The sequence below is a fragment of the Puma concolor genome, chromosome A3, assembly GCF_028749965.1.
Source record: "Puma concolor isolate L17-30 chromosome A3, mPumCon1.1.hap2, whole genome shotgun sequence".
Taxonomy (NCBI): Eukaryota; Metazoa; Chordata; class Mammalia; order Carnivora; family Felidae; genus Puma; species Puma concolor.
Window position 1 is genome coordinate 130284734 of NC_141669.1, and position 13728 is coordinate 130298461.

The 13728-nt window shown below is 56.3% G+C and overlaps 1 protein-coding gene across 2 annotated transcripts in view; it reads left to right on the forward strand.

Annotated features, from left to right (window-relative positions):
- The window catches only part of BCAS4 (breast carcinoma amplified sequence 4), a 61750-nt gene extending 48360 nt beyond the window's left edge, over positions 1–13390 (forward strand). Inside the window, exon 6 of one of the 2 annotated variants that reach the window (XM_086702481.1) lies at positions 12838–12934. In XM_086702481.1, the coding sequence (XP_086558607.1) occupies position 12838 (1 nt within the window). In that variant the 3' untranslated portion in view covers positions 12839–12934. Of the gene's footprint in view, positions 1–12837 lie in introns of both variants that reach the window. The other variant, XM_025932141.2, reaches the window with a different exon arrangement.
- Positions 13391–13728: the final 338 nt, after the last annotated feature.

Consider the following 13728-nt stretch of genomic DNA (forward strand, 5'->3'; position numbering starts at 1 on the left):
TGGGCCCCCGTTGAGGGTTTAGACCAGGGTTTCCAGGGGTCCTGAATAAAATGGGAAAAGGGCAAAGCGCTGCCCCTAAGGTGAGATAGAGTCCCTTCAACAAAGACTGACCTGACTCCCGAGATGGCCTCCGTCCTTTGGGAAGAATATGATTTCTTTGACAAAGGGATGGGGCTGGCAGGTGGGGGCCCGGAGGGGGCGTTTCTTGTGTATCTGGTGCAGCAGCCTGGCTTGGGTTCGGAGAGGTCCTGAATGCACGGAACAGCTCGTGCACTCCTGTCACCATCCCCTCCCCTCCGGGTCCTTGTCCCCAAAGTGTCCCCACCCCTGCCACCGCCTTTCGGGGCATGCCTCCCTTTTCTTTTGGCCCCCGTGCTTCCCTGTCCTTTTCTGTCTTACTCCCTCACTCTGTCCGTCTTCATTCTCTATCTCTGTTCTCCCTCTCTCCCCGTTCACCACACATTCCCCTCCTCCTTTTCATCTAGTTCTGCTTTTTCTCAGCCCCCTTCCCCATCTCGTTCCCACATTTTCTCTTGCTCTCTCCCATTTGTGTGTGTCCGCCCCTCTTGTGTCTTTCCCTTTGTCTGCGTCTCTGACCCCGTCTCTCGTTACCTCCTGCTCTGTCCCATCCCTGCTGTCTTCATCTCGAGCTTTTCTTCTTTTTCTCACTCTCAAGTATTATTTTTCCAGACCTTGGAGATCATCCATTGCCACCCTCAGGGGGCCCAGTGGATAAAATGTCTTAATCAGACCAGGACGGCGCGGGAGGCGAGCTCCCGTAAAAGGGCTTCCCAGGGCAAGTGACAGGGTGACATCCGTGTGGTGGCCGCAGCCCGGGCCGCCCGCTGGAGGGGTTGGCGGGCCCAGACCAGAGCTCTGAGAGCACCTGCGTCTGAGGAAAGGGTGGATTGAGAGGAGACTCCCAAGGCTGCCTGGATGTCTGGGAATGGGCACAGGTGACAGTCTGGGCCTTGCCTCTGAAGCAGATTCCTTCAGCTGTCGGGAGGCGACTGCTCAGCCCTGGGGAGTCTTTCTCCAGCCCGGGCAGGGGTGGGGGGCAGGCATGTAGGCGGCTTCTTGGCACCTGCTGGTTCTGGACACGTCCAAACGGCTTGTGTATCTGATGGAGAACAGCTGCCCACACTGGGGACCCTGACAAAATGGTCAATTGAGGCTGTGTTTGCTTTCTGCTCCCCAGAGCTCTAACCGGTGCTATTTTCAACATTCTTTTGTGGAGCCAACCACCTTCAAGGCCAGGCAATGGAACCTCCAAGGATTCTACTGCTAACCGGCATCAGAGTGAGAAATGTATAGCTCCCACATGACAGTAGCCAGCTGGGGAACCTGAGCCAGCTGTTGGTTCGGGCCACGGACACTCATCTGGAGGCGGACCACCCGCCAGTGGCTGGAATCTGGACACAACCGTGCCTCCTGTGGGTCGGTGGAGAATCTGTTTGACGAGGAGGTTGCTAAGCTGAGCAGACCCCTGGGAATAGGAAGCTGCTTTGATGCTCTGGGCTGGGGAAGGATCTTCCCTTCCTTGCTCTGTGCCAGGAGTGGGTCAGTCTTGGCTCCAGACAAATCCATTCGCTGATGTCCCCCTCAGATCCACCATTGCTCCTGCTGTGCCCTTTGCCCCACGATGTCCTCTCAGCCAGGAGTGCTGGCCTCACGCTGCCCACGAAGCCATCCACTAGTGACTTTTTTTTTTAACATTGATTTATTTATCTATTTATATCCAAGTTAGTTAACATCTAGGGCAATAATGATATCAGGAGTAGATTCCAGTGTTTTCTCCCCTACATATAACACCCAGTGCTCACCCCAACAAGCGCCCTTCTTAGTGCCCCTACCCCATTTAGCCCATCCCCCCACCCACAGCCCCCTCCAGCAACCCTCAGTTTGTTCTCTGTTTTAAGAGTCTCTTATGTTTGTCCCCCTCCTTGTTTTTCTTTTGCTTCCCTTCCCTTATTTTCATCTATTTCGTATCTTAAATTCCACATGTGAGTGAAGTCATATATTTGTCTTTCTCTGACTAATTTCACTTAGCCTAATATCCTCCAGTTCCATCCACGTAGTTGCAAACGGCAAGATTTCATTCCCTTTGATTGCCGAGTAATACTCCATTGTATATATAGACCACATCTTCTTTCTCCATTCATCCATCGATGGACATTTGGGCTCTTTCCATACTTTGGCTACTGTTGATGTGCTGCCATAAACATGGGGGTGCACGTGCCCCTTCAAAACAGCACACCTGTATCCCTTGGATAAATACCTAGTAGTGCAACTGCTGAGTTGTAGGTAGTTCCATTTTCAATTTTTTGAGGAACCTCCATACTGTTTTCCAGAGCGGCTGCACCAGTGTGCATTCCCACCAACAGTGCAAAAGAGATCCTCTTTCTCCGCATCCTCACCAACATCTGTTGTTGCCTGAGTTGTTCATGTTAGCCATTCTGACAGGTGTCAGGTGGGATCTCATGGTGGTTTTGATTTGTCTTTCCCTGATGATGAGTGATACTGAGCATTTTTTCATGTGTCAGTTGGCCATCTGGATGTCTTCTTTGGAGAAGCTTCTATTCATGTCTTTTTCCCATTTCTTCACTGGATTGTTTGTTTTTTGGGTGTCGAGTTTGAGAAGTTCTTTAGAGATTTTGGATACTAACCCTTTATCTGATATGTCCTCTGCAAATATCTTCCATGAGTGACCTTTCTGAGGCATGGAGACAACCGACCCTGGGAGCCCAGAGATCTTACAACATCTGCAGGCCCTCTTGTCAAAGCTTATTAAGAATTTCAGGCCAGCGATAGAGCATCAGAGCAAGTGCGGGCCTGTGTGTCTATGTGGATGGCATGCCCCCGAGCCGGGCCCTGTCTGTCCCCTACAAGTGTCACGCCTTGAGTGAGGTCCTAAGCCTGCTGAGTCTCAGTTTCCACATCTGTGTAGCGGGATTTATAGTTACAGCCTCTGCACAGGATTGTCGTGAGCAGTAATTCAGATAACGTAAGGGTCAGTGGCTGTTATTATGACTGGTGATGTTGATATTATTATTTAGTAGCTCTTCTCTGTGCTGTTCCCTCAGTGCTTTGCATATGCTGCCATGGATGTGCTTTATTTTATTTTATTTTATTTTATTTTATTTATTTATTTATTTATTTATTTATTTATTTATTTATTTAAACATTTTTAATGTTCATTTATTTTTGAGAGAGTGTGCATGCATGTGAGCAGGGGAGGGGCAGAAGGAGAGGGAGACACAGAATGTGAGTGGGGGAGGGGCAGAAATTGGGACACAGAATCCGAAGCAGGCTCCAGGCTCCAAGCTGTCAGCAGAGAGCCCGACGCGGGGCTCAAACTCACGGACCTTGAGATCACGACCTGAGCCGAAGTCGGATGCTCAACTGACTGAGCCACCCAGGAGCCCCTAGCTTTCCATTTTTTTAAACAAGAAGCTTGAAATCCATCTTTTAAAGAGAAGAGGCATTTCACTCAAAAAGTTGGGAACACAACCAGACCAAAGGAGCAAGAGACAGCACAGTGGAGGCCAAGCGGGATGCACCTGTGGGTCTGGGTTGGGCCCATTGGTGACCTTAGTGGCAGGGCCTGAAGACAGCGGTGAAGAGTCTCATGTTATTCTCACCATCACAAGGTACTTACTGGAGGATCAAGTTTCTTTTTTTTTTTTAATGTATTCTTTATTTTTTAATTTTTATTTGTTTATTTTGAGAGAGAGAGAGGGCACAAGCTGGGGAGGGGCAGGGAGAGAGGGAGAATCCCAAGCAGCACGGAGCCCGACGTGGGTCTCGATTTCAGGAACCGTGAGATCATGACCTGAGCCAAAACTGAGGGTCAGATGCTTAACCGACTGAACCACCCAGGCTCCCCGGATCGGATTTGTTTCTTAAGACAATCCCTCAGGCTGCTGTGCGGAGAATGGGTTAAGGGCCAGAGCGGCCCCTGAGAGGTGGCACAGACAGGACACCAGTGGTGATGGGGAGAGGGGTTTGGGAGGAATTAGCAGAAGGGATTGAGGACCCGTGGGATGTGGGCGTCCAGTCTGGGCAGTGGGTGGGCCCCACAGTGAGTCTCGCGACCACTGAAAGCCTCAGTTTCCTCCTCCGTGCAAGGGCCTTCTGACACCCACGCGGAGCAGTGCTCAGTTAACAACACGTGTGTAAGTAGATGGTCATCGGACAGTTCTGTCAGTGGCTGTGTGATGATGAGCGGCGAAGGCCAAGTGACTCGGTGTCGAAACAGGACGACTCTGATGCAAACCGTGAAGTGGAGGGGGAGCCGGGGCTCCAGGAAGAGGGGCTCCGAGGGTGGAGCGGCCGGAGGGAGGAGGGGCCAAGCAGGCAACAGCGGAGCCCTGGCCATGGGGAGAGAGAGATCAGACTCTGGGTCAGGGGCTGGGCACCCCCGCCTCCTGCCCCATTCGGTCTAGTTCTGGAGGAGGCCGTGACATGACTCCTCCCGCCGGCTGTCCTGTCTCCCCTCCCAGAGTGTGTGTGAGTTTGGATTTAGGAGCCAGTATCTTGGCAGAACGTCTAGGGGCTCCTCCTCTGCTAGTTTCCATGTTAACGCTTTTCCTCCAGCTAAAAGCAGAATCCACAGGGGAGCCACGAACCTTCTAGAGCCGCTGCCCAGGGTCAGCATCACCTATAGCGAGATTTCACCAGCTGGTCCCTCCTGCGAGGGCCTTCTGGGCGGGGGCTGCGCGCCGCGGGAGCCTCCAGCCCTGTTCCTCTGCCATCAGAGCCTCAGCAGCCCCCTCCTGCCACCGGCTGCTCTGGGTCACTGGGCTGGCAGGGGTTGGGGCTGGTGGCCCAGCTGGGTGGGAGGGCTCTGCCGTCTTGCAGGCATTGTGAGCCTGGCCAGTCCAGTGCTGCAGACGGGATTGGACACGCAGGGGCTGCTTGCAGAGAAGTGGGTGGAGCTCTGCTCACAGCTGTCAGAGCCTTCTGGAAGACTGGGGGCCCTGGAGCAAACACGGAACATTGCAGGCAGAGTAGCCAGGCGTGGCCTGACGTACAGAAGGCCCCAGGCCAGGACGGAGGAGGGAGGCTGGGACCAAGGGGGACGGTCCTGTGGGCTGGCTGTGGCAGGGGGCAGTGCCCACAGCCCAGGAGAGCCCGCTCTGATTCCCAGCTTGGCCTTTCACCGTCTGTGTGACCCTGGATGTGTGACCTACCTTCTCTCCAAGCCTGCTCTTTGCTCCACAGGACGGGCACCGTCGCAGTGCCGGCCTCATGGGCTTCCGCGAGCTCCCAGGGAGACGGTGGGAAGGGCAGCGGCCGCTGGCGGTCCCCAGCCCGTGGGGCCCAGAGCAAGGGACTGGAAGCGACACCTTCTCCATCCAGGTCCTCGACAGCCCTGTGTCTCAGTGATGTGCCGTGAGCTTGGAGCCACTGCCGGCTCAGATGCCCCCCAGGGCTCGGCAGGTCCTGCGGACCAGTGAGTCAGGCCGGGTGGGGGCGGTGGTGAACCGGACAGCACATGCCCTGTCTGCAGGGGCCAGCTCACGGCACCCCACAGGAATGCGCGCTCAGAGTGGCCAGATCGCTCCCTTCAAGAGAAATAGGAACTCAGTATTTATTTGAAACATCCCAGCTCTTCCCTGTTGGCAGCTAACTCGTTTTCAAATTCGCACGAGCCAAACTGGCCGTGTCTGCGGGCCAGATGCTAAGCAAAGGCCACCAGTTTGCGATCTCCAAGTACGTTGAAGTCGGGGGCGTGGGGGCGGTTCCTGAGGTTGCTAAGGTTGGGAAGCAGGTGATAAAGGGACCTCCTGAGTCCTGCACTCAGAGCTCACCCCCCAGCCCCACTCAGTCCGGGGACTTTCTGTTGTCCTGGCTCCGTACCGGGGCTGGGGGGGTCCTGGATTCAAATCTGTCTCTGCCAGTTCCCAGCTGAATATTTGGGCAAGTACCTCTCTGGCCCTCAGTTTCCTCTTCTGCAAAATGGAATTAGGGATACCTGCCTCTGTCGGCAGCTGCGAGAACAGATAGGCTGTGAATCCATAGGGCCCATCATGGCCTGGGTGCCCAGAAAGTGCTCAACACCAGGTCGCTGTGGTTGTGGAGAGGCCGGGGGCTTGGTCTGTGCAGATAGGGCTGTTTCTTCTGTCCGTTGCTTCCCCCCCCAGCCCCCAAATACATTCTATAATTTTATTTTTTTTTTTTAATTTTTTTTCAACGTTTATTTATTTTTGGGACAGAGAGAGACAGAGCATGAACGGGGGAGGGGCAGAGAGAGAGGGAGACACAGAATCGGAAACAGGCTCCAGGCTCTGAGCCATCAGCCCAGAGCCCGACGCGGGGCTCGAACTCCCAGACCGCGAGATTGTGACCTGGCTGAAGTCGGACGCTTAACCGACTGCGCCACCCAGGCGCCCCTATAATTTTAGAATTAGTGACAGGTTTCTGTGATAACACAGAGAGTTCCCATGTACCCCTCACCCGGTTTCCCTCGTTGTTAATATCTTATTTTATTGTGGTGCAGTCACAGTCAGGAGACCGACGTCAATGGATTGCTTGCTAATAACTAAGCTGCACGGTTTATTCAGACTCTGCTAGTTTTTCCCTGGTGTCCTTTTCTGTCCCAGGATGGCATCCAAGACACAAACCGTACTCTATTTAGTCACCTTGCCTCCTCAGCTGCCTCTGGTCTATGACACCTTCTCCGACTTTCCTTGTTTTTGATGACCTGGACAGTTTTGAGGAATATGGGTTAAGTATTTTGCACAATATCCCTCTGTTAGGGCTGATCTGATGTTTTTCTTGTGGTTTGATTGGGCTTACGGGTTTGGGGAGGAAGACCACAGAGGTGAGGTGACTTCGCATCACATCCAGGGCACAAGCTGTCCACAAGATGTATCGCTGACGGTGTTGACCTTGACCCCCGGACTGAGTGGTGTTTGCCAGGTTTTTCCTGAGCAGTTATTTTTCCTCCTTTTCATATTCTGCTCTTTGAAAGCAAATGGCTGAGTGCAGCCCCATCAAGGGGAGGGCCAGCTAAGCCCAAGCTCCCGGAGGGGGGCAGTACATGCAGAAGCCAATGGGAAATCTTTGATGTCATTTGGAATTAGTTTGAGATTCGTATCTCTCCTCTGTTTGTCTTTACGTCTAGCAGTTTTCACTTTTTTTTTTTTCTTTTTTGAGATCACTGTATTTCATTGTCTGAACAACTTGGGTTGAGTCTTGTTTCCACCCATTTAACTATCTGCTTGGCCTTGAGTGACTCACTGTCAAAGGGGGTGATGATGAGAATAAGGCAGCCTGTGTCAGGCTGCGTTCGGAAGCCTGACCAAAGTGGTTTAACCAAATAGGGTTTGTGTTTTGTGACACAAAACACATGACAAGTGGTCTTCATGTGACAAGAAGCCCTGAGTGGCCAGTGGAGCCGATGGCGCTTCTCAGGGAGGCTCCTGGGGACCCAGGCTTTTCCTGGCTGCTGGTCTGCTATCCTTAGCATGTGTCTCTTATCCTCATGGTCCCAAGGTGGCTGCAGCACCTCCAGCATCACTGCTGTGCTCCAAACAGGACTCCGTGAAATCGATAGCATTATCCCCATTTTACAGAGAGGAAAGGGAGGCTCAAAAGGAGAAAGCCCTACTTAAAGAGGCTGTGAGGGTCACAGACAATGAGTGTAGCCTGGGCACAGTAGGTGTCATGATTGTTTTCTCAGTGGGAGGTACCTCTCCCAAGGCCCTCAAGCTGGGAGGGCCTGGTGACCTGGGGGGAGGAGTGTGGGCCTCTGGGCACCTGAGCTCCTGTGCAAGGTCAACCTGGGGCCTCAGCCCCCCAGGGGTTGACCAGGCTCTGGGGCTGACCCTGTGTTCCTCAGAACCCAGCCCCTGAGTGGGGATGCCATGTGGCCTGCTGCTTCTGGTGGGGTGGGGGGTAGGGGTGCGGGGATGCTGGGTGGGGTAGGACAGGCTGGAGCTGCAGTGATGGCCCAAGAACAGCCAACCAAATAGCACAGAGTTCTGGGACAGTCGGCAAGGTGGGCCTGCCCCTGAGTCCTACAGGCCGTGTGGTGACTCAGTGCCCATTGAATGGGAGCCACAGGGAAGGATTTGTTGTCCTGATCTATTGATTCAGGGGCAAACCATGACTGGGGGTCCAAATCTGGCCTGCCTCCATTTTTGTAAATAAAGTTTTATTGGCACGCAACCATGCTGTTAGTTTACATATTATCTGTGGCTGCTGTTGTGCTACAAGGGCAGAGTTGAGTAGTTGCCATAGCGACCATGTGGCTTGCAAAGCCTAAAGTATTTTCTGTCTGGCCCTTCACAGAACAAGTTTGCAGACCCTGGCCTGAACAGAAAGCAGGCCAGGATTAGGAATGTGCATTTAGGGCTTCCCAAGAGGGAGATACAAGGCGGGCCAGGACTTCCAAGGGGCTGTGGGGATTTCTGGAAACAAGTGGGCTGGTGGTAGAGGACGAGCTAAGGCCCTGGGGTGGGTGAGCTTAGCTTTAGAAGACAGTGATCTGCCCTGAACCCAGTGCTGCAGCAGCCATTTGGCAGGGGGGGTGGGGGGGGGGGCTTGTCAGAAAAGAAGCTTTCCAGGGTGGCCATCTTTGGGGTTTCTGCCGGAAGCAGCAGGATATAGAAATGGTGAAGTGGCCACGAGCGATCTGGGGCCCCGGGAGAGTGTACCCCCTGTTCCTCAGCTCAGCCACCCAGAGCCACGAGGAACTGTGGGCCCAGTGCTGCCAGATCATCTGATTTTCCGAGAGAAGCTGGCAGTCTGGTTTTCATGAGAAATCTCCTGATTTGTTACATGTTTGCAATTAATTCCTTTTTTTTTTTTTTTTTAAATCATGAAGCAGACCAAGCGCATATCCGTCTGGTGTGTGGGCTCCAGGTTTGAGAACTCTGGTGTCCAGGGTGGAAGTGAGGATTCTGGAATGTGGGTAGACTGGGGAGAGCAGGCCAGGCCCAGCGCCTTAAGCCAGCAGGCTGGAGCTCTGAGCTCCCGCTGGGGGCAGTGGGGGTTGGGGGGGGGGGGGGGACCAGGGAGGGAGACTCAGAGGGGGCGGGGCAGAGTCTTGGAGCTGCAGTGTCAGATTTCCGCATCTCCCAACCGATCCCAGGCTGGTGGAACATTCCTGCCAGCGGGCTGGGAGCTGGGGAGCCAGGAGGTGGACACTCCTCTTTGCTCACCTGGAAGCCCCCGGAGGGGAATCTTATTACCAGCTGTAGAGGGAGGGGTGGGAGGTGGAGGTCTCTGAGGTCCCCTCCGAGGACTGAGATTCTCAAGGGTTTGGGTTTGCTGCTCTGTCCCCAAAGACTTGGGTCCTGTCTGATGATGGGCAAAGGCTGGGCTTAGAACTAGACAGGCCTGGTTGGACTCCAGCTCCCTGGTCCCCTGGCTCCTGCCACTTCTGGGACATGGGGATGACCCCAGTTTTGCAGGGAATCCGGGGGGAAATGGGTGTGAGGGGCTGGGCTTCTGTGGCGTCCTGACATGCCTGTGATTGGGGGCCTGGCCTCTAGGATGTGGTCTCTTCTTCCTGGCGGCAGCTGGGGCGTCTGGCTGGCTTCAGCCTCACACTCCAGCCCTTACCTGCTGATTCAAGCCACTGGCTCCCCTGGGGGTTCCTGGTGTCAGGACACCTGGTTGCAAGTGACAACAACCCAGGTCATCTTGGCTTAAGCAAAAAAGAGGCTTCCGCGGCCCATGGACAGGAAATGTCCCAGGGAAACTGTAGCCTCAGGCAGTAACGGATTCAGGTGCCCGAATGATATCGTCAGGACCTTGTCCCAGCTCTGCTTCCCCTGCTGGCTTCGATCCCAGGCAGGTCCTGCGCTGTGGTGGCAGCGGTGGCCCTCAGGCTCACAGCCATCCACTCTGGAACTTGGGGGCCGGGAAGCAGGGAGAGCGTCCCTGTCTCAGCAGTGAAGGTCTCAAGGCTGCCGGCCGCCGGCCACAGGCTCAGCCCTCCACCAGTCACGGCTGGGGTGGGTCAGGCCTCCACCCAGCCCCCACTGGAGCCGTAGGGTGGGCAGGGGCACAAGTGACCGGCAAGAAGATCGAGACTGGGCGGTGGAGATTAGAGGGCCCGTGCCCGTTCCATGCCCCCCCTACTCTCCAAGAGTTGTGCCCTGAGCCACAGGGGGCCCCCTGGGCTCATCATAGGCCGTCCCTGTGACTTCAGGCTCAGTTCTCCAACCAGCTATGAGTCACCGTCCCACACTTGCCCACGTGCTCCAAGATGTTGGCAGGGGTTTGGTCCAGGGCTGCTGGGAGGCTCTTATGATGACTTCTCCTTGATCCTGTCTTAATTATATTGATTTTCTCCCTTTTTTGGAAGTCTGTCTCCTTGAAGGAGGAGACAGAAGCCCCATCTCTCACAGGGATGCTTTACCCATTCAGAAACACCCCCCCCCCCCTTGAATGGTAGGACTATTTCAAAAAGAATAGGGGATCAGGATGAGGCCACATGACTGGGTCAGGACACTGGCTCCGGCTCGGCCAGTGACCCCTCACGGGTCCCTTCCCTTGCCTGCGACCAGGGGGTCAGGAGAAGGGACCTCTCTCTTCATGATCACAAAATGCTCTTTGGCCCCCATGCGTCAGGTGAGGGAGCGGGTGTTTGAGCTGTCATTGTTCGCCCATTTTCTAGATACTACGATGGCCAGCGCTCAGAGGAAATGGGGTGAAGAGATTCTAAGCCTCTGGGCTATCCCCAGACTGCATCCCCCAGGCTGCGAGACGTATCTTGGGGTTCGTTTCCCAGTTGTGCTCTGGTCACAGAGCTATCCCCGAGGACTTGCTTCCCATTCAGGGGGGCAGGGGACGGCCCAGGAAGGAGCTAGAGAAAGGAGGCAGGGGATAGTCCTGGGCCCCAAGTACCCCCAAGTAGGCTGAGCCAAGAATGGCGACGCGGGGCTGCCGGACAGAATGTTCTGTTGCCCTTCTGTGAGGCTGGCCCTTGGCCAAGGTGAACTGCATTTTCCAGGTATGGTGGCACAGGGAGGGAGGTAGTCCTTACACCCCGAGCACATTCCATCTTATTGGAAATACTTTGATGGTTTCCTTCTGCAGAGAAAGAGGGTTCGGTGTGGGGGGACGTTCGGGGCTTTGGGGCTTCGACATGAGAATCTGTCCACTTCCGCCCTAAGCCTGACTGCTCACCTTTAGGGGACACTGGCCACAGCCCCCTCCCTGGTCCCCTCTTTCCCCTCATTTCTGCTCTTTCTAAAACACATACCGAACTCCACACACACATTCCCGGTTAGTGACTTAAATGGCTCCCTGGTCTCTTGGGATGAAGTTCTTGGCATGGCTTCCAAGAGCCCATGTGGTCTGGCCTTGGTTTATAGCCTCATCGCTGTCCACACCCTGACCTGGCCCCATTCCGGACTGAGCCCCTGGAGTCCCCAGGTCTGCCCCCCGCCTCCTGCCACAGCGTGTGACATGCTCTTGTCTCAGCCTGGAGGCCCCATCCTGGAAGCAGGGAGTTTCAAGCCTCTGGAAACCTCCCCGACCCCCCAGGAGGAGTTGGGCCACCTCTGGGTTCTACAGGCGCCCATGCCGTCCCACCATTAGCCATCACGCGGCGGTGGTGTTCCGTGGGTTCCTTTGTCTCTCCCGTCAGTGAGCCTGGGATGTGGGCAGAAGGGGCCTGGCTGGTGCTCGGGACGTGGTGGTGGAGTCCGGCGGACGCCTGGAGGACATGGGACCCCCTTGATCCTTGGTTTCCCCGCCTCCACGATGGGGATGGCGGTCAGGGCGTCACTGTGGGGAACAAGTGTGCGGGGAGGCTGAGTGTGCATCAGCGTGGTGCGGGGCACACGCGGGCGTTGGGCTTTGGGAGAGCTGTGGCTGGCGGGGAGCCAGAGCCCCCCACCCGCTGCCCCCGCCCCTGCACCTGCAGACCCGCCCGAGCTGGGTCTCAGCTTGGGGTCCAGGAGACCGGACGGTCCAGGGAGGTGTGGGGGGAAACCGGGAGAGTGGTGAAAGGGACCCCCGCTCCTCCCTCTGCGCCCCCGAGCCCCATGCGCCTGCCCGTCTGCCAGCGGAGCCCGGCCCCCCTCCTCCTGAGGGCTCAGAGGCCTCGTCATAGAATCAGCCCCGGCTCTGCAGGAGAGTCCTCTGGGGGGCTTGGAAATACCCCCGTGCTAGGCCACGCCCCAAACCAGTGTCATCAGACTCAGGGTGGGGGGCCCCCCAGGCAGAAGTTCTCCCAGGGGGTTCCAGCCACGTGGGGTGTGCGGCCACGTTGGAGAAGCACTGTTTGACCCGGTCCTCGGTGAAACTGGGGTTTCACCCTGAGAACGGGTCTCACCAACCAGAGCTTGGGGAGGGCTGCTTCACGGAAAATCTCTTCTCCCCTCCCTTCTCAACAAAAATCCACACCAGAAATAAGCGAGCACTTCTTAAAATGGTTTTTTTTTTTTTTTTTTTTTTTAAAGTAACACATTCATATGGCACCAGCTTGAGGCGGCACAGATGGGGACCCGGTGCAGGAATGCGCAGCCTGCCCCCCCAGTCGCCCAGCAGCAGGCCCTGGGCTGGGCTGGGCTGGGGCGGGTGGGAAGGGGGGGGTGCACCGAGCTCCTGTGCACACACGTGTGGAGGGACCCCCGCCTCGCACCAGGGACACCTGCTTTCTCGGTCACTCTCCGTCACAACCTGGCCCTGCCTGTCCGTGTCCGTGGGGGCCAGCGTTGGCTCTCACGGGCAGTGCCCCCCAAGCATCCCGGAGTCTTTGTCCCGCGGGCCACGTCCCCTGCAGGATGCATCCGGTCCCACAACTGGACCTCTCTGGTCACAGAACAAGTGCGCTGAATGGCTCACGGGGTACCCCACTTTCTGTCGTTCCAGAAGTCGTCCACGCCGGCACCCCTGCCCTTCGAGCTGCCCGCGCTGTACCGGACGGAGGACTACTTCCCCGGGGACGCGGGGGACGCGCCCAGGACCCCCAGTCGCCGCCGCCACAGGCGCGTGTGAGCTCTGCCGTCGGGTCGTCGGAAAGCGACAGCGCGTGCGTGCAGCGGCTCGGGTTTTCTGGTCTTCTCGCTGTGCATTTGTGTTTTTCAGTTTCCTCTCTCGCTTCATGTGAAACGGCGGGGTTCGGAGAAGCATCTGGAGCCCCCACGCGTGCCACGCTGAGCCGGCCGGTGGTTCCCACCTGGGTCGGGCCTGCCTGGTGTCCTGGGACGGGGCGCGTGGGTCTCGGGAGCTTCGGGGCTCCGGGACCGGGGACTCGATCTCCCTGTCGGTCTGTGCCCGGCTTTGCGTGGGCATCATGGGGGATGGGGGGGGCGCTCCTTCACCAGGGTGCGTGGCTCCAGGTCTGTCTGTGGTGGGTAGTTTGGCTGCCAAGCCCCGTGCCCACGGGCCTGTGAATCATCTCAATAAAGGTGTCAAGAGCTCATGTGTGGTCTGGGTGCAAATGTCCTCTGGAAGGGAGCACCTGCCCCCTAGGCCAGCCTGCCCCTCCCACTCTGCTCCTCAGGGAGCCCTGCCTGAGGGGAGGGGGCGGCGGTGGTCATCAGAGTCCCAGTAAGAGTGGAGAGGTCACGGGGCGCCTGGGTGGCTCAGTCGGTGAAGCGTGGGACTCTTGATTTCGGCTCAGGTCATGATCTCACTATTGGAGTTCAAGCCCTGCACAGGGCTCTGTGCTGAGGATGGGAGCCTGCTTGGGGATTCTCTGTCTCCCTTTCTCTCTGCTCCTACCCCACTTGCTCTCTCTCTCTCTCTCTCTCTCTCTCG